Raw genomic sequence first — 20391 nt, 5'->3', positions numbered from 1 at the left:
TGGCTTCTTGAATTTAACATTTCCACATCAAAGTGGTTCTTTGTTGGTGCTCTGGCTTAATTTTTAATCTGTTGATTCCATCAGGATTTTTTTAGATTGGACATTATTGTGATGTGATTTGGACACTCAGGTATGTTTTATTTTAAAGCAGAGGTGCAGTCAAGCAGTCTATGCATACACACACTCAGCGGTCTCTTTATATATATATTTTTTCTTTTTTTTAATCCTAAGAGGAGCGGGATCGTTTCTTCTTTTTCTTCCGAGTCCCCAACCTTTCTGTGCAGAAAGTCCAACTAAGCCAAAGTTAAGGACATCTCATTATCTGTTTTGTCGTTGGCTAGACTTTAGTAATTTTCCTCAGAAGAGATGATTTTTTTCCCCCCCTCCTTACCAAACCCACCTTTTTATGCTTCTAATTGGTTACATAAATCTTGTCTGGTATGAATGAGGAATGTTGCGGTGTTGTCAACTGCAATCTTCACCCTTATTTACCAATTCATTAAGATCTATCGATGCAGGACTGCTGAGAGGGAATGACAACATAAATCAGAGCTCGAGACATAATGGCCCTAATCAACCAGAAATAACTGGAAACGTCACAATGAGCTATGTCTCTGTAGCTGTGTCAGACGCGGCTGGCTCCCCTGCGCCCGTCCGCTGGATCTGTGGAGAGGAGCGGAGAGTCAGACCCATCCAACTGTCATTAGCTCCTCTGATTTTTCTCAGCAAGAACACCAGAGCAACGTGAAGAATTTTGTCCATTTACTTCTTTTTTTTCTTATCCAGTCCTTGCAATGTGTCAAAGCAGCTCAGTTTTGATCACTTACAGTATTTTCTGAGTGAAACACTTCCAGATACGATGTCTATAAATACAGTTAGGTCTGGAGTGCCTTGTATTCGCCGCGCACCTCCTCTCCTCGTGATAAAGATTATTGCACGAGACAATGAGGCCTCCCCTCTTTATAGGTCAATTAGCCCTGATTAGGTGGGCTGAGTTAATTAATGAAATTGGCAAATATGCAAATGAGAGCCGACTGATCGGGCTTTCGTCACTGTCTCGCTCGCCCACAGCGGCAGGGCTGTCTACAGCTTCAACAGAACGAGGTGCCTGATAGGTAACATGTAAATGATATGGGTCGAGCCTAAATGCAGGAGAGGACTAGTCTCTCTCCTCCTCTTTTTCCATCAGGGGACAAGCCGTGCTGCACTAATATTTCAAAGACGTGTGCATTTATTACTATACCACATAAATCTATTAATAGTAAAATATTTTGTTTATAATTTTTTTTCTTGATTTTTAATGAGCTACTAGTGGATTTTATTTTATTAATACCAATGCTTGCCTTTCATATCCATTTATATTAGTAACTGGATAGCTGGTGTACAATGAATATTTTGCTATTATTATATTTCAGAGCTGGTTGCATTCACATAACACTAATTTGTATTAACGCAGTATCATTCCCACTATTCCTGAGTGCCTCTTGCATTTGAATCTAAAGAGACATTGTGCAGATTGTACAATTGAACATGCACTTTACACTCTTTCCTATGGTCCTCTTTGTCATTTTATTCACCCCCTTTCTTTCTTTCTTTCTTTCTTTCTTTCTTTCTTTCCACTTTCTGTTCTCCACTCTGACACACTCTCACACATCCATTCAGGGACACTTACATACTGTGGCAAATAGTCTGTCTTTTATCTTATTCTTTCTCATCTCTTTATTGTAAATAGAAGAGAATTAAGTTCTGAACATTCTTGACTGAATGTCTCCTATCACAGAACTACAATTTATTGTCAGCTCAAATGAAGAATTGAAATATGACTGAGGTTTTTCTCAGTGTAGGGGCTCATTGGACAGGAGATAACCACATTTGATTCCGTTGCTTTGAATAATGTTAATCCGGAAAAAAGCAAAGTCCATTATTCATATTCATCTCTTTTCATTTGGCCCCACTCCTGATTTTGTAAATATGATTTCTTCAGCTACCACCCCCACACCCCTTTTTTTTTCCAAAGCAATCTTTATTCACCAGTGAAGCACTTTTGAAATTCCTCTATCTGAGAGCAGAAACCATTACCATACACAGGTTTATAAGAAGTAGTCATTAATGCTCTTTTATGGTGGCCTTTTAGTGCCAAAAGGGAAGCTTTTAATTCTAAGGCACGGCAGCCTGGCTCTCCTTACTTAATCCGGAGGACTGGGTTGTGTCGAACGTAGCTTTCCAAGTGGTCGTTTTTCCATCTCAAACTCCAAACTCGCTACAAGAAGCTGTAGGTTGTAATGAATTGCTTGTGATGTCCCCCCTCGTGCTGTGACAGCTCACTGGCAGGGAAAAAAAACAACAATTCACACTGAGTTACAAACAGATATATGATCACAATCAAAGATTGTTTGAAGGCATAAAATTTGTAGATTAAGTTATTAAACTTTTTGCCAGTCATTATTTAAAATTCAGTGATTTTTTTAGCATCGTTTTTTTCAGTCAAGCACATACGTGGCATTTTGATTTATTAAGCAATCTGAAGTATTGAATATGTGAGCTCTTGCCCTTGCCTAGTTACTTCTTTATTTTGTATGCATAGTAACTTATGGCAATGATGAATTAATTTCACTCAAGCACAGAATCTGTGATTATTTTAAATGGTAACCATATCTAGACTTGATCAGAGAGCTGTGAGGAGTCAGCAGACTGTGAAATGTAATTTCTATTATTATTAGATATATATATTTTTTCATTCTGAACTCACACACCAAAAGAATTCCATCCAACCACCTGAAATGTGAACCGATAATGAACGGACGTCTGGGATCACAGATTTACCGGTCACTTTTTTTTTCCTCCGCCCTTTCTTTTGTGTCATCCTAATGAAAATATTTTTTGCAACTCATGCATGTAGAATGTGAAAATGGATCTGTGTTTTAGATAGACACAGTGGAGAACATCCTCATGCTGAGAATGGATAGCCCAGGGACTCTGAACAAAAATTCCTCAGTGTTCCCCAGACTGTGTTGGAGCATTGGAGACAGCTGTGTATTCCCACTAGATGGATTGCCAGTGTCATAGTGTGTGTTTACTGCACATGATAGAGCGGGAGACAGGCCAGGTAATGAGGCTACATTAAGGGCTTTTAGAGCTCGCAAACAAAGATGGAGGGCTGCTTCTTTCCCCTTTAATGATAGGTGTGTGTTTTGTCGTGTATGTGCAGAACTGGGAGTGTGTATGTGTGCGACTAAGGCAATGAAAGGCTCAATTTTCCTTACACCTTTGTTGTGTCACTTCTCCAAAGAAATCGGAGAATTTCTCCAGATTTCTGGGCCAAACACCCCGTCGGGACACTTTCTCAGATTCCTGACGATGCAAGATTCAACAGTAAATATTTGCTATAACTGAAGAGGAAGCAAGCAATCGAGTGATTGTAGAGTTGCACACGAAATGAGACAAAAGCTGGAATTGCTCTGAAGCTTTGCAAAATGAAGTGTCTTTTCTTTCTGTTGAACCTCTATCCTAATAGAAATGTTGGTGCCTTCAGCGACAGTAAATTTAGAGAGCTCAAAGCTATCTTCATCTCTTATAACCCAAACGCCAAGTATCACTGTCATCTTCCTTCCCAAAGCTATACGTCTGCAGAATTACCAGCATATTACCAGGTAATAACAGGCTTCCTCTTTGCTTCCGATCATGATAATAAGTGGTCTAGGTTCTCCCTCATTGGAAGATTATGGCTTGAGGAAATGGCATCAAATAGCGGGTGTGTTGAAATGCAGGACACCAATTTATGGATGTCAAACACACGTGCAGGCAAGCCGGCAGCCGGCAAGCCTCACTCATGCAGCAATAAAGCAGCCACATTGGAACGACGGCCTTGGCGGATATTGTAGCTGGAGGTGGCGTGGTTCCTTCCAACCCAGTTGGTTCAGGACAGGCTGAGCTGGGGTCAGGGCTGGTACCCCTCAGGGAGAGGGCACCGTGGTGGGCTCATGCACATATACAGACGCAGTCTTACATGCATGCTTCATACAGTCACGCCCCCAGGTGCAGAGCATTGTCACTCTCGAGTATTGTGCATGTGTTTGTGCGCACACACGCGTGTATGTGTGTGTGTGTGTGTCTATCTGTGACAGTTCCATCACCCCCACAGTCAGATCCACAGCTTGGTTGCCCGCTCGTCATTGCAGCCTGGCTGTGTTTCTAATTGACATTCTAATTGGCAGATTTGAATGCCGCCTTTAGATGGCTAATTAATTTATCTCACTGCTGTCATTAAGGTTAAAGCACCATCTGATCTCTACGAATATACTTTGCATATATCTGCATTATCATTATGTTGCAGATTTTATTTTGGAGGAGGTGAGGAAGATTATAGCGTTGAGATTAAGCTGGCCATCTTATTATTTATGTATTCAGATTCAGATTTTTCTAACAGTTTTTTTTAACCCTTTTTTCTTTATTTGACTTTAACTTTTTATAAATAGTAATCTGATGTGAGCTCAGATTTTTCTTTTAAAAAAAGAGTAAAATCACATTGATTTGTTAATATCAAAGTAGCAATTTTCCTTGGATTTCCACCATAGTTTGCGTTGCATTCAGATGTTATTAAAAATCCTCATTTCCTCGTCTCTTATATCTTCAGGTTTTCCGAACATCCGTCGCCGGTCCAAGAAAGAAAGCAGGAAAAAAAAAAAAGAGAGATCCAAGCTCCATTAGAATGTTCATAAAATCATAGTAAAGGCAATCAGACAGTCTTTCTCTGAATATTTTAAACATTGGGCATGTAAAATTTATGCCTAATTTGAATACTTATTAGCCGGCTGATCTCGGCTGCAGCCTTGAGTTTCTTATGCTGAGATTCATCACCGGATTGGATGTCACATTGTGCCAGTCTCTCTCTCTCTCTCTCTCTCTCTCTCTCTCTCTCTCTACCTCCCCCCTGAAAACATCACCACCTTCCTCCCTCTCTCCATCCCACACCCTCTCTTCCTCTCGCACTCCTTCACTTTCATTCTTCTCCTCTGCCTTTCTTCGTCATCCCCCACCCTTTCTGTCTATCTCTGCCTTCTTTTACTGCGTCTCTCTCCATCAGTAGTGAGCGCTGCGGTGTTAAACAGGGGCCTGTTTGTTCACAAGCACGCCTTGTCCTGGCCTCTTCCCTATTTACTTGTGTCCCGGGCAGCTGTCGCCCTGCTCTGTGTAATAGCTCAGCCCTGTTTGTTCTCCCTGCCTAGATCCTGTTTATCCTGGCTGTGGACATCCTTTAAGGCCTGTCCTGTATCTGCCCCTCGTCAAACACTCACACATGCACACACACACACAAACACAGTGAAGGGACGTGTACACACTTCTATTAAAATGGTATTTACAGGCCAAAGAATACACACGGTACCCATGTGGGCTGGGCACAAATGCACACAAAAAAAGCGCATTCACACACAATCATTATCATTGTTTGTCCCTCTCTGGTTGCATATATATGGTGGTGGTGGTGGTGGAGAAAAAGAAGCTGTAAAAATATTTGTTTTAAAATGTAAAAAGTAGTAATAGGACTGGAAATATTGACAGCTTTTTAAAGCAAGGTTCCTCCATAAGAGAGTCACTATATATATATTTTTTTTTAAAAAGGGGTATATTTTTAAAAATTAATTGTCTCACATTATTTTTTCCCCATTTTAATTTTCAGCATTTCAGAATTTCTTTCTCCTGCACACAATTTGTGATTGCGGAGTGCTTAAGTTGTCTTTTATTTATTGTGAGAACTGATGTTGGCGCTGCTCTTCTCTGCCCCAGCGAAGGTACAGAGCATTAAATGCAGGGGATAATGATAAAACATTTATTACTGGAAAGAGAGGAGGTAATATGCATAATTTATGCTGTTTTTAGCACAATCATTAGTGATATTCATGATAGAATCCTTTCTTCATCCCTTTTTTCTTCTTCTCAATTTTTACCCAAGTTTTTCCATATCTAATAGATGCTGACAGAATTAATTCAATTTCCTATATTTATTTACACTTTTTAAAATGTGGTTTTGACTTGTAAATCTGCCAGCAGAAACTTTGATTGCCTCTCATCCACACCAGGGATATTTATTTTTTAAATGTGGTAAAATAAATGAATGTATAAGGTTTGATTAAAGAAGAGAGTGGAGAAAAACATGATTCAAGCCAATAAAATGAATTATGAGCGTTCTTTCTCTATGGAAGCCTGCGAGGCAGATTTTCTTTAGCCACAGCAAGGATGACAAACCCATTATGGTGTTCATCACCAGCCCTGCACCATGTGATTTGGTGCCGCCTCCTCCACCTCCTCCTCCTCTTCCCCGCCACCAAATTTTAATTTTGCATGATTAGCCTTGCGTCATTAGGCAACTTCATTCAGATGCGAAACACACGAAAAATCGGACAGCTTCCAGACGGCAAATATTTTAAGAGTGCCCTCGCTTCTGTATTTTCTGTCCGTGGTGCCTGGCCGTCCTCAAAGTGCAATGGAGATATTAAGAATTAAGCACATGTTATTTAAGAATCCCATATTTTATTTATTTATATATATATTTTTTGCCTTTAATTCCTACCAGTGTATTATGTGTTTTTAATAATGCAAATACTAATAAAGCAATGCAGGTGCTCTGATTTACAGCCACATTTTAGTGGCTTTAAAACCACATTTAGATATTCTTCCCATTTCAGAAAGCACCAGGACATGCATCTCTTTGTATTGCTTCATTTACACAATGAATGCATAATTGCTCCTCCTGCATCCCCCCTTTCTCCTTTCCCCCCCTCCCTCTTCTTTAAATGCTTTAATTTGCAGAGGGGGACTGAGGGCTTGATAATGGAAGCGTAAAAAAAAAAAAATAGGAGGGAAAAAAAGGGGGGAATTGTAACAAGAAGAGCCCTAACCGGTGCCTCTTAATCACTTCTAGGTTTTAAATCATGATGATGCAGGAGTCGGCCACAGAGACAATAAGCAACAGTTCAATGAGTCAAAATGGAATGAGCACCCTAAGCAGCAGCCAATTAGAGGCTGGCAGTAGAGATGGGAGATCAAGCGCTGGTGACACAAGCAGCGAAGTAAGCACAGTCGAGCTGCTGCATCTGCAACAACAGCAGGTAAGTTGTGTTTCTCCCCGTCTCGTCTCTCTCTCTCTCTCTCTCTGCCGCTCTCTCTCCCTCACACACTCCGTTTCCCCCTCGCTCTACCTCTCCGCTCTGCTGTGCTCTCTTCTCAGGCAGCGCTGGGGTGTTCTACATAGGCAGGAGGCACAATGAATTATGTTGTTTTGTGTATGTGTGTGTGGCGTTGTTGTTTTTTAGGCATGTGGAAAACACATTGTTTATATAAGAGGCTGTTTAGGTTGTTGGTAAATGTTCTCGGCAGTTTGTTGTGCTGACAGCGTGCTCTGCTTGAAGCTGCTGCCTCCAGATGATGCTCAGAGTGTTTTGCTGCTACTGTTTTAGTTTAGAAATTCAGCTGTTATTTTTTTATTTCATGTTTTGCTTAGTTTTTTTCCACTAGCATTTGAATTTGGGAATATATTGGGGGTTGTTGCTGCCCTGTGAGGCCATGTGAGAAATGTAGTGCGTGTGTGTGAGACAGAGAAAAAGTGCATGACAGAGGGAGAGAGGACAGAGAAAGAGAGAGCGTGTTGGAGCATCAAACGGACCAGTTTGGACAGGGAGAGTGTGTATCTGCGCGCATATGCATGGGTGTGTATGTCATGGCTGCGCTGTATCCACCAGAGGGCCTCCTAACTCGCCACTAGTTGGAGGCTCTCACACAGATGCAGACATTCTAACCACAGACCCACCAGCAGGAGAGAAACCTTTGACCGGGACGCTTTTGATTTATAGCTTGCAGTCTCCGATCTTCACTTCCCTTCAACTAGCAAATACTTTAGATGTACTTTTTATAGTTTTTCCATAGTTTAGTTATTTATTGTATCGATTTTATTAAATGGCGCTTCTTAGAGCCACCGCTGATCACAAATATTTGATGCCTGCTTTTTTTTTTTCTCCGTGCCAACACATGTTTCATTGTACCGCTGCTATTCATCTCAGTCACAGCAAGTTGAGGGTGAATTAACTGCAGGGTGCGGGGGGAGGGTGGTGGAGCGGTTGGGGGGCAGGAGTTGTGAAAGTCAGTCGCCAGCAGAGTAAAGGAGTCAAGTGTCTCTCGTGTCTTTTCACGGTGAATGATGGCTTTGACAGTTTGCCAAAAGAGCAGTGGGAGATTAGGTCAGAGGGCCATGCTTTGGGGTAGATGGAGGACAACACCGCGGGTTTTGTAATGATGCGTGCTGTCCTTTGGGCTAATGGTGAAATTTTCATGCAAGTGTGTATTTGTATTTATGTGAATTTTTCTTTTCTTCTTTTTTTTTGGTGGCAGCTGAAGCCCTGTGGTCAATTTGGCGAGGGCGGAACAATACGTGTCGATGAGTTTCTGCATGTGTGTATACGGGCTATTCAGTGTAGCAAAATGAAGCTTGTCCTGGAGCACCACCCCCCCAAGTCCACCATCACCTCTTCTGTTCCCCATAAGCCCCATACCATCCAAACACCCATTTTCCACAACCCTATTCACCCCTGCTGGTGGCTTCAGCTGCATTATAGCACTGTGGCCTCATCCTCCTGCTTTATCACCACTCTGCCACTCTTCCTACACACACACGTATGATTGGGGTCAGACCTCTCCTTCTCTCAGGCATCACTCGTGCATTTGAAGATGTTGGGTAGATTTCGGTAATTCTCTCTTCTTTTTCTTGACAAATTAATGGAAAAACCAACACAGTGCCCTAGTAAGGTGTTGAGCGCCCATGTGTGACCAGAACACCTCTAAGGCACCTTGACGCAGATTCTTCAAGTTTCTGAAACTCTACTGGAGTGATGGAACACCGTTCTTTTAAAAAGATATTCCCTTTTCTGTGTTTTGATGATGGTGGTGAAGAGCACTGTCTGACATGTCATCTCTCAGAGGTGTTTAATCGGGTTGAGATCGAGTGGGTTTGAAGGCCGTAGCATGTGATTCACATCAGATTCATACTCAAACCACACAGTGAGTCCTAGTGTCCTTTGAAACAGAGCACAGTCATTATGGAAGAGACCATTCCCATCAGGAGAGAAATCCTAAGATAAAGGTGATCCCTGAGAAAACTTTGAATTGCTTTACATTTCATGTTATATGTTTTATTTTATTAAAATTGCAATCTGAGCAGTAGATTTAGAGATATTAGACTGTGTACTCAAAATGTAATTGAAAAGAATGGATAAAAGTGTGTCTGTCAGTGAAAATGAAAAAAAGTGCCGTTAAAAATTTTAAAAAGGCCACAGCACTGAGAGGTGGAAAAAAAGCAATGTAAGCATAAGGTGTCTAGTTAAGTCTGTGAGATGGACATACGGCTGAGAGCTGTGATGGTGTGCGGTTGGGGTTGGGTGGGGGGGTATGACAGTATGCGCCTCGTAAAGAGGCCAGCCCGAGCCTTCTCCCAACCCAGAGAGAGACACATTGAAATGAGCAGTCCGGCTAACAGGTCTCTGGAGGCTTTTTAAAACAGGGGCCCTGTGCTGTTAACTTCACACACTTCCTGTGGTGTGCTCACACTGCAAGCACAGTTCAACAAAAGGATGAGGTTAGATTTTTAAAAAATATATATTATATATACATCTGTTAGCACTGAGCACTGCTGCTTTTGTGTGACGGATGTGATATTGACAGGCGTATATGCAGCATGGACCCTGTGTGGCCATATATACATGCATCCATATATGCTTGCACTTTTTTTACACTTCAATGCAGCTTAAAAAAATTTCTATCCACGTTTGCTCCGAGTCCATTTTGAAGGAATGCAGTTGAATGTAATTTTCCACCCACATTTGGAATGACATTGAGTGGTCCAGTGGGTATAGAAGCTGCAGCCTCTCATCACGCTGCTGGGGGGATGATTAATAATAAGCACTGATGAATTCTCCACTGTCCCTATGGGTTCTGCCATTACCTAGCAGCTCCAAAATACCACCTGCAGCTATAATTAGAAAAGCAGCATCTTCAGGTCTCGACACCTTAGATTCGGCCAAAGTCTGTAAGATCAAGATGAAGTAATGCACACAGTTTTTCCACATCCAGATTTCAAAAGTTGAGATTTTCCTTTAATAATAATCCACTATTATTTCATTTAAGATAAAGTGAATATCTTTTACAAATTTGAATGTCTTTCGTTTTTATGCAGGTCATTGTGTTCAGTGTAAAAGCCACACATTTCGTTATCCAGCTATCTGAATAATAACCATTGTCACAATTAAATTTCCAGTCCCTAATTTCTGTCAGGGTTTCATCACCCCGTTCCCAAGGTTGTCTAAATAGACCTAATTTGATTTGAGATCACAGATTAGATACCCACTGTATCTGATTGCAATTTGCCAGCTGCAGATATGTATCAGAGCAAATGATGAATGTTACACAGCTCTAATTGCTATGCAAAATGATCACTATAAAAGCTCTCTTGTAGAGCAAAAAAAAAATGTGCTGAGCTCATAGTAGCAATCTATTTGTCATTGACCGGAGTTAGCTTTATGTTTTAATAGTATATGCTGCCAAGTATGTACATGGAAGTCATGCATCGATCTTTGGGTCTGTAACATAATGCCCTATAATGAGCCTGTTAGTTGATTACAGTGTTCTGTAGACTTAATCCTGCCAGGGTTATCAGTGGGATTGATGAGCCAATGCTCAGAACTGCTGCCCTCCTTTAAATGGGCTGAGTTCTTACAGTAGGAAATATATTGATATTCAGAGCAAGATGGAGGCACGGAAGGCTAATGTATTATGGTTGGGTCAGCCACTGTAACCAAAGACAGCTGTATGAACAACCACTGCGATCTGCTACTAGTCTAAAGACTTCACTCATTAAAATCCAGTATAATTAGAAAATGCTGGCTTCATATTTTTGTATTTTCATAAACCTGCTCCTGTGATTTTTTTTTAATTAATTATATTTTCTTTTTTGCATGCAATGTGCTTTCTGCTTGCATGCTTGCTGGCCAAATATTTATTTTGTGCAAAAGGTGCCACTTACGGCTGACAGAGGCAGAGTTCTACATGTTGGTAAACTGGTTAGGTATGCGTTTTACCGTTTTCCTGAGGCACATGATGCAGCAAAATGCAAACTATCCAACCCCATTTAAATGAGTGCAGCATTTTGACATAAATTACAATAAGTGCGCCAAGGTGCCATCTTACTTCTAGGCTACCCCTGTCGCTACACAAGAGCTAGGCAGTGGTCCAACTTGAGAGTGACAGCAATTAACCTGCCTTCCTAGCTGTTTAGCTGGAGGAAATGGAAGGGATGAGAAATCTGACAGCAAGTGATGGGTAGTATTTAGGGTTTAGGGGCAAATTAAATTCTCCCCAAAATGAAAGTCATTAGGGAGAAAGTTACCCCACAGACAAAGGACAAAATGACAATGTGTGTGTGTGTGTCTGTGTGTGTGTGTGTGTGTGTGTGTGTAGGTGTGCACGCTCTTATTTGACAGACATATGAGCTCATCTTCCTCTTATAACAACTCAAGTTTGTTGTTTAGTATAAACTGGGTACTGACACACAGTCTTCCCCTACCATCCCTTCCCATAAACAAGCCTCGAGCATCTTTCTCTCTATGCCCTTCACCTGCCTCTCTGTCTGTCTCCTTGTACTGTATTTGAGAAGCAAGAGACACACACACACACACACACACACACAGACAAACACGCACATACCTAAGATGCAAATCTGGGCTTTGCCCTTGAGCATAATTTAAAGGCCTAATCACCCAGACTGTCCCTTTGGATGGAATAGGGAAGGAGGGAGGGGAGGATGGTGTCTCTCATTTGCACCCTTACACAAAGAAGCTCATTAGGTTTATCTTTCAGGCCTGAGATTGCCCCACTCAACTGTGTAAATAAGACACTGGCCCTGGCCTGATGCATCAATCACCTCTCAGGACAGGAGAAAGACCTCCACTGAAATATGAACGATTTCATAAAGGAGCCTTTTGTTAACCATCATCGTCTGTGTGAAGATAAGGTTTTTCTGTAAAGGCAGGAGAAGCATTAGGAAAGCAGCATGTACTATATGTCTTTGTAAAATTATTTCCCCTTTCAGCGAAAAGGCAGTTCTTCTCTGGCAATCCTTGTGTCTGACTTATTTACAATGAAAGTCATCCTTCTTTTTATTTCAAGCCTGGCTATCAGCAGACAGTCCCCACAGAATAGTACATACAGGCCTGTGACATATAGGCCTGTAGTTTCCCCCTTTGCGATGACACTAAAGATATAGGATGTGAATGACAGCATAGCTGCTGTTTGCTCACGCTTCCCCAGACAAAACACAGTATTATTCTATTATCTATCTAGACACCACCTCTTCCTCCAACTCTACCTCTGTCTCCCGTTCTCTGCCTTTTCCCCCCCCTCCTTCTTATTCTTCAGCTCGCAGAAACCTGGCCTGTCCATCTATGTTTAAGACACATTACATGTGGCCTTCTGGAATTTACAGTGGCGCTCTCCCAGTAACTCCATTTCGTGCGGGTGTCCCTTGAGAGCATGGCGAAATGTCAAGCTGCAAAGCTTGAAAGAGAGACGAGGAGAAAGGGACAGTAAGAGAGCGGGGAAAGCAAGCGATGGAGGAATTGAGAGGCGAGGATGAAGAGAGATAGTGGAAATCTGCTGGAAATAAACACTTACGGGCATCTTATCCTCAAGCAGTTGCAGTAAGGTCAGATGAGTATACGGGTTAAAGGTGGCACAAGAAGAAGAAAACAGATCCTGCTCTGTGTGTGCACGTGCAGGCTTGCGTTTATATGGTTCACCACTAAAAGTTGACTTTAGTGTAACTGTTTATTTTCTGCTAAAAAAAAAAGAATCAAGAAAAGAGTTAGTTTGAGCTCTGCAGCATTCATGTCAGATCAACTGATTTCAGCGCTGGTTCGAATCAAATGATGGCTCAGATGATACCTTTCAAGTCATCCAACTGACAGATCCCACAATTAAGTTAAGTTGATGCAACCCACTTTACAACCCACTTCCACAATAATTCCTTCTTCCATGCTGTGTTCTGTGCACTTTATGGTTTGCATGTATGCAGATTGCCCTGAATAAACCCAGTTCTCTTAATCCAAATTACTACAGTTGTAAATAATGATATTCTTTTGACTAACTGAAATATAAAAAGAAAGAAAAGACATTACCATGCAATTATATAGGAATACATTAAATGGAATCTAGTTCATTCAGCTTTGGTTAGGCCTTATGTTTGACCTGACACACTTTTTTCTCTTTTCTTTTTTTCTTATATAGTGCAGTAGCTCAGTGATAAATGACTAAGCCAGCGTTAACCTCCTCCGTGTAAATAAGAGGCAGTCATTCAGCAGCACACACTGTGGCCAATAGTCCTCCAGTCTCTAGCTAACCTCGTGCAGGCCAGGATCAATGGCCACTTCACAACTCATTTCCTTTTACGCCTCCCTAACTGCCCTGGTCCAACTCAGGAAAATAAATGGCACTGGATCTATAAGTCCACTCACGCAGACACAAACACATAAACAGCCACACGTATACACACACACACACACACACTGTGGCATACTCTGAGGGGACTGAGCAATTCTTTCAGCTCAATACCCTTCACAATAATTTATTTGCAAACTGGCTCGGTGTTGAATAGTGTATCATCTTTCGCGGCCTCACAATCGAAAACGAGCATTCTGTCATTGTTTATTGCCACTCCCCTGTCGTCGGCTTAAACTGCGTACCAGTCATTAATATGGTGGGGTGGAGTGTTAGTGTCACACACAGCCTGAATACATACATTTAAATGCCTCTGTTTTCTTCTAATGTGGAGTTAAGAGGAGGATGAAGAAAACACGTGCATGTGTGTGTGTGCATGTGTGTCAGGGGGGTGCTTTCCGATGCATACGACGTATCGCATTGCTGACTGCATTTTCTGGAAATGGTCCCCCCCCCCCAAAAAAAGGCAAGTGGCTTATAGTCATTTGATAGGCCACGACACCGCTATCCATTTAACAGAGCTTAAAAATCCTACATATGCATATGCTGGGGTGTCTTAAGCTGACAACCAAAAGACAGGATTTGCTAGAAGGCAGCTTTGGAGTGTTGTGAATTTAACAAGCATGTCTAGTATTACAGTTCCTCTCTGCTTTAGTCATGAATAGTAACAAATCAGACTCTGAAACGCATGCCCGATGGTTTGTTGTGTATCACCCCCTCCCTTCCTCTAACTAATATTAAAATGACTTCAAATCTGGTTAAGAAGATGACTAGGAAGAAGAAGCAGCATCTTTAATGTCACCGGTGCTCTCGTTCTCTAAAGCGCCCCAATCTGTGCAGATTCCAGGTATCATCAGTTTTTTCTCCTTTTTTTTTTTTTGTTGTTGTTGCACTTGTTAACACTCCCTGCTGCTCCGATTACCTCCATCCCTGACCCATTTTTGAATATATAAATGGCTCTATCCTTCTCCCAAGTTGTTTGTAGTTGTAACACTACGCTCTACAAGGGGAGGGGGAGATGGTCTTTACACATTGCCTCCAAACACTGTATACATATGTAAGAGAGCCAGCTGGGCTCTCAGCCCTCTCCTCTTCACAGCTTTTCATACAAATGTAGTAAATAAGCTCAGGCCGTGGGGAATTTGAAAGCTCCAAACAGGCAAACTGACATGTCACTTAGCGCTGGCTTTGGCTCTCTTCACTGCAGGCTTTAGAGCTGAAGCTGGTGGCTTTTAAAAGTGTATCAGCCAAGGTCAGGTCCTCACTTTTGCAGTCAAGGTGGAGTGCTATCTGTATCATTTACAACTTATTAATAATAATGCCAGGCTTGCTGTATTTCTACATTAAGACAAATGTAACAATTATAAAGTCAGTCAGAAGACGCTACTTAAAATGCATAATTTTGGGGTAAAAACAGAGAATAAGATGTACAGAGGTTAATAATAGAAGTCATGCTGGGAATCCATTTCAGTAGAGATAGACAGGCCCACCTTTCTCCAGCCTGTGTTCATGCTCAGACAGCCTGCCATTCCTCATCAAGAACTAACCACTGCTTATTTACCCACACTGGGGACTTAACTCACACGAATTGATCAGTGATAGCAGTGGAAAGCTGCTTGTTCCACCCTAATAAAAATGACGCCCATGAGCATATGCAGAACATGCTTTGTGGGCTAGGCGCAGCACTTCAAGCTTGAGTAGACACTAAGCTGATATTGGTTTCACGCTTGAGTCTGTAGTGCGAAATCTTCCAATGGAAAGCCAGAGATTTGATTGTTTCTGCATATGCATTTATCAGAAGTTTACATGATAAATATACATTAGCCTGGTGGCTTGGCCATGCGTGGTATTGTTTCTGCGATACTATTCTTTGTGCATTCCTTTTCACCTGTTTGGACTTCATCATCCAATTCAGCGTGAACCCGATAATCCTAATTTGCACAAAAACTTCAAATGGATTTGTAGGAGTTTTTCTTGCATCGTTAGTCCTCGCCAGAATTTCTGTCACAGCAAGGAAATACTTCTTTGTTGGCACAGGTTTTAAATGTGTGAGGAGAAAATTCCTCAGAAAATAACTGGAACTTTCTTTTTTTTTTTTTCACAGAGTATCGCATAATTTAGACTCAGAAGTTGAGGTCTCTATCATTTGTATAGAACAACCCCCATTCGCCCATTGGCTTAGCCATTACTTAATTTTGTAAGGTTTTTATCAAAGTCTTAAATTATGTCATTTATCTTTCATACAAATTTTAGCCATAGGTTTTATTTATTTAATACCCACTGTAATTGTTCTGTCCTTGTATGGAGTGCTATGAAGGGAATGATCATGCTTTTGGCACATTTATCAAAGCCCAGAGAGGGGGAAAAAAAGAAAAGCAAAACGGAGGCCCTGTTCTCACATAGTCACCAGACTAAGAGTGCGACAGAGTGATAAATTTTCTTGTTAGGAGAAATTACATCCACTAACTTGAGCTACTTCAGCATGAAATTGAAAAAGAAGCATTTCTTGTGAATTTCCATTCTTGATTCAATGAAAGATGTAGATTAGCCTTTTGGAAAAAGGGTGGGCACAAGAATGAAACTAAAGAAGTATGATTCTGCTCACGCTTGCTTGTTCTTAGAAGCGTGATATAGGATGCTGGAAAAGTCTTTGTTTATGGAAGTAAGGCCCAGTCAGGCTGTTGGCAGATTAAAGAAAAAAAGTGTTTAACATCTCTTTCTTTCTTTCTTGTGTGAGTCTGTTTGTGTGGTATACATTTATGTACTCAAGCACAAACCTTATGCATTTTTTTTTCCTTTTTTTTTTTATCAGTAAAGCTTTCCAAGCCTCTTTGTCTACCTCACCCCTGTCACAGTTTGTGCCCATGATAGCTCCCTCTCTCCATCTCTTTCTCAGTTTTCACACACACACACATGGGTGCACACACACACATTTCTCCAGACCCAGCTGAGTCTAGTAGCCTGTTCTAGTGAGGGTGGTGGGGGCTGGAGGGTGGATTACTGATTGATAGACGCTGGGTGTCTGAGTGGAAGGCAGATAACTATATCTTCTGCTGCTCACTTAAAGGTCAAACACACATTGCTGTAATTGGAATATTCACAAGGCAACTGCCGAGGTACAATGCAGATCGGAGGAAAGAAAGAGAGGAGGAGAAGGAGCACAGGACAAGATAGGTGTTACATAAGAAAAGAGATTGAGAGAAAGAACAGGGGGAGTGAAGGTGATCCATTGCCCTTCCACAGGCAGATGCAGCGGCTATTTATTGAGCTGATCTTTCGGGGAAGTGAGGCATTCACTGAAAGATACATTGCCCTCAATGGAGAGCAAGCCTGGATGAGGAGACAGGGGGCTAATGGCAAGACCAAGTAGTCACATAAACGTGTACAAATGGCTATTAAAAGTCTGTGCTCCTTTGCTTTAGTGGAAGGAAAATTGGATTGAATTCGGTTGGGCAAAAAAGACGTACGTAAAAATCATTGCAACGGATTATCTAAGGCCACACACGCAAAGTAATTTATATGCTGTTTTGTGATTGCTATCTATACGCAAAATAATTGCTTGAATTGGCTGGAAAATTTGCCGTATGTGTGGGTGAGATGAGTTCATTCACTAAGGTCAGGGTGCTCTCTTTCGATGACGCCAGGAGAGAGCAACACTTAGACTCGACACTTAACCTGAGCTCTCCAGGATGAGACAGACAGACACTTATACTATTGACCTGCAACAGCAGAGCCCCCAAGACGGGGGTCTTATACAGATGCACTTAAGGCTTGAGTTGCTTATGCACACTCACAAACAAATGCTGAGGATTCTAAATGATATCACCCCAATTTAAATGAGTTTTCCTTGGCATGAAGGGTGTAGGGCACTGCTACTCAGTAGCTTTCCTGTTTTCCCTAATGATTGTTTTGTGTGAGCTTTGACTTGGTATTTTTATCAGTGGTATAATGGGAGAGGAATGCACTTAAATGCAGTTTACCTACCAGGGATGCTCCAGCTGAGGTGTGCTGGGGTTTACCTAACCTTTTATTTACTCTTATGCTTCTGGACTTTGTTTGTGCACACGCATCTTATGTACAGTGCACAGACTCACACTTTTGTGTCAACACGCTGATCCTTTCTGGTGTCTGCATTTTGCAGGGTGCTGATTATTTACTAATCACCTCTGGTTGTTTATTTATTTATATAAAAGAGTGTGCTTTTGCTTCCTTAATAGCTACAGTAAGCAAAAGGCGAATACTTCTATTTTTAATATAATATATATACAACATGTTCTGGATAATCAGCATACTACTTTTAAGAAACTGGGTCTAAGCAATTGGGGTCTTTTTCCCATAGTTCCAGTTTTTTTCACCCAGCTCAGCACCTTTTCCAAATGAACTATGGCTGGCCTGAATGCCACATTACATATCAGTTATTCATCCAGCTGTGTGAACTCTACTTGCCGGGAACTGTGAACAGTAGACGAGCCATAATCACCTGAGAATGAAATCAGGCGCAAAAAGAGCTATTCCATGTAGAGACGGGTGACAAATTAAAGGAAAAAGCATCTTAAAGCCAGAACAGCTTCAAAGCAACTTGGCATAGATTCACCAAGCCTCTGGAACTCCATTCTTCCAAATGATATTCACCTCATTTGATGTTTTTGATGGTGGTGGTGCTGAGATGTAATGACCACAAAGCCAATAGCATATGATTCATATTGTTTTCATTCTTCCCAAACCTCTAAGTGATCCCTTGTATAGAGACATTGCCATCCTGGAAGAGACCAATTGAAATGTTTCTTCACAAAATAAAAAGGGTCACTCGGAACAACTTTTTATTGATTGGCTGTGAGCTCTAATTTGTTCCTGACCTTTCTATGGCAGCATATGAACATGGTGTTTTGCAATGTTAATGCGGTGGGAGAAACAGAGAATAAAAGCTATAGCTAATTCCAGGCTTGCTTTTGCAAAGAGAAGATTTGACCTCACACAAATTGTGTCATTTTCAAACACACACACCTCTGTCTTGCTCAACTCACACAAATACGTTCCCAGTTTCTCCTCTCTGTGTCTGTCTCTATTTTTCTTGCTCTTTGTGATAGTGTATTGTGGAGGTTTGCTGTTGTCAGGCTCTAAAGGACTTCCCTTGGAACAGCAGTAGATAAAGACCTTTGCTGAATGGTCCTGCTGTCATCTTATCTAAATGGAGTTGTACAGCACAGGTCACACTAAAGACAAGCCACCGGCTGAGAAACAGCACAAGGAAAGCAGGTACATTGTGCGGGTAAATTGTGTTTCAATGGTGATGAAGCATGGAAGAGGTGCACTGAGACAATGGATAGAAGCAGTTATTATCTCTATATGATTTGGAAAAAGTAAGAAATTATAAAGTCGAGGAGCAGCTATGCTTATTGTGATTACTTTTGTGGTTCAAGCAAAAAAAAAAAAGATCTATAGCCTGAAAGTAGAAAAACTACTGCCGTCCTTTGCTAGAACAGATACACCATTGTACTTGCACAGAATATCTACAGTGACACCAGCAGGAGGTAGGATGTTAGCGACTGTTAGTGGTTGCAGTGAGCGACAGCAGGCTGTGCTCTCTTGTTATTGCTGGCACGGGCCTCAGAGTGTCTCAGCAGACACATCGGTGCATATGCACTCTTCAACTTTCAGCCATAAACACGCACACTTTATCTGTGATGGGCAAAACAGACCCGCGTTTTGTCTTTGTTAGTGGAAAAATAAGCGTGAGGTTACACAATGGAGCTTTAGACACCCCCGCGCCCCTCCTACCGTTCGCGCTCGTCGCTCCAGTGCGAGCCTTCTTCCTGGGGTAGGAGCGAGCAAATTCATCTCGTCAATCCTCCCGGGACGGTGTAGCTATGCAGCTCTGTTTACTGTGGTAGAAAGTTAATATAAATTTTCATCAGTGGGAGAAGTTTACACATACGATTCTATTTGTCCTTCATTATTAGCACCTGAGTCTGGGGCTGGGTAGGCATAATTGTCTACAGACACAGGCCAAATAGATGCAAGGGAAAGGCAAATAAGCACACCCAAAAATAATTTGATGCTTGTGTGTTACAATCCTCTATCCTAAGAATTCTTAATCTAGAGAATCAATAAACAAGAGGTGAGAGAGGGTGGAGAAAGAAAAGATGAGAAGAAGAAATGAACAATGTGATATGAGCGGGCGGAGGGAGGCGAGAGAGAAAGGCGTTTGACTTGAATTCAAAGTGCAGCAAATAGGCGATAAGGAAATGAACAGTACAAGCAGTCAATATACGTTTTAGACATAAGTAACACAACAAACCGATCTAATTTCTATTTTCGGCTAAATACCGCTGTATATAGACAGAGGAAGCTGAAGTTGCTGAAAATATTGAGATAGAGGTAGCAGAGTGGGACACAGAAGCCCATTGTTCTGCTGGATAGCTTTACCTCTGTCCTGAGGCCCAAGCAGATTCTCCATGGACCTCTCCCTCCCTTTCTCTCTCCCGGTCCCTTTTTCACTTCAGACTGTTGATTTATTGGCTCATACATTAAAATGCTCATTACTCCTACATACTTTCCAAATTCATACTTTCTCCATTCTTCCCCTTTTCTCTACTCTTTCTTTCTAAGATTTCACCCATAGGTTTCTATAACTTTTTAAAAATGCAGCTTGCAGATCCAAACACCTCCATTAACTCTGCATGCTGCTATCTGCAGTCAAAAGAAGTCATCATTTTTTAGTTTCTATCCAACCACTCAACCAGGCGGAGTTGACTAAAACCAGCTGTGTGTTTTGCTCTGTTTGGGCTTTTTGTGGAGCTGATAATAGAACAGAATCTGGAGCTATGGTTGATGCACCGAGGCACTGTCATCAATCCT

The 20391-nt window shown here is 41.6% G+C and overlaps 1 protein-coding gene across 11 annotated transcripts in view; it reads left to right on the top strand.

Annotated features, from left to right (window-relative positions):
- Nucleotides 1–20391, top strand: part of foxp2 (forkhead box P2) — a 102564-nt gene that overhangs the window by 35796 nt on the left and 46377 nt on the right. For 6 of the 11 annotated variants that reach the window (XM_005915611.3, XM_014329449.2, XM_005915610.3 and 3 more), the window contains one exon: nucleotides 6920–7106. The exons of 4 other annotated variants lie outside the window; for them this stretch is intronic. In XM_005915611.3, coding sequence (XP_005915673.1) covers nucleotides 6930–7106 — 177 coding nt within the window. In that variant the 5' untranslated portion in view covers nucleotides 6920–6929. Of the gene's footprint in view, nucleotides 1–6919; nucleotides 7107–20391 lie in introns of those variants that run through there. One more of the 11 variants, NM_001315538.1, reaches the window with a different exon arrangement.

The sequence above is a fragment of the Haplochromis burtoni genome, unplaced genomic scaffold, assembly GCF_018398535.1.
Source record: "Haplochromis burtoni strain Fernald_Lab_line unplaced genomic scaffold, NCSU_Asbu1 Contig_14, whole genome shotgun sequence".
NCBI lineage: Eukaryota > Metazoa > Chordata > Actinopteri > Cichliformes > Cichlidae > Haplochromis > Haplochromis burtoni.
The sequence above is the reverse complement of the archived record's forward strand: the minus strand, read 5'-3'. Positions and strand labels throughout refer to the sequence as shown.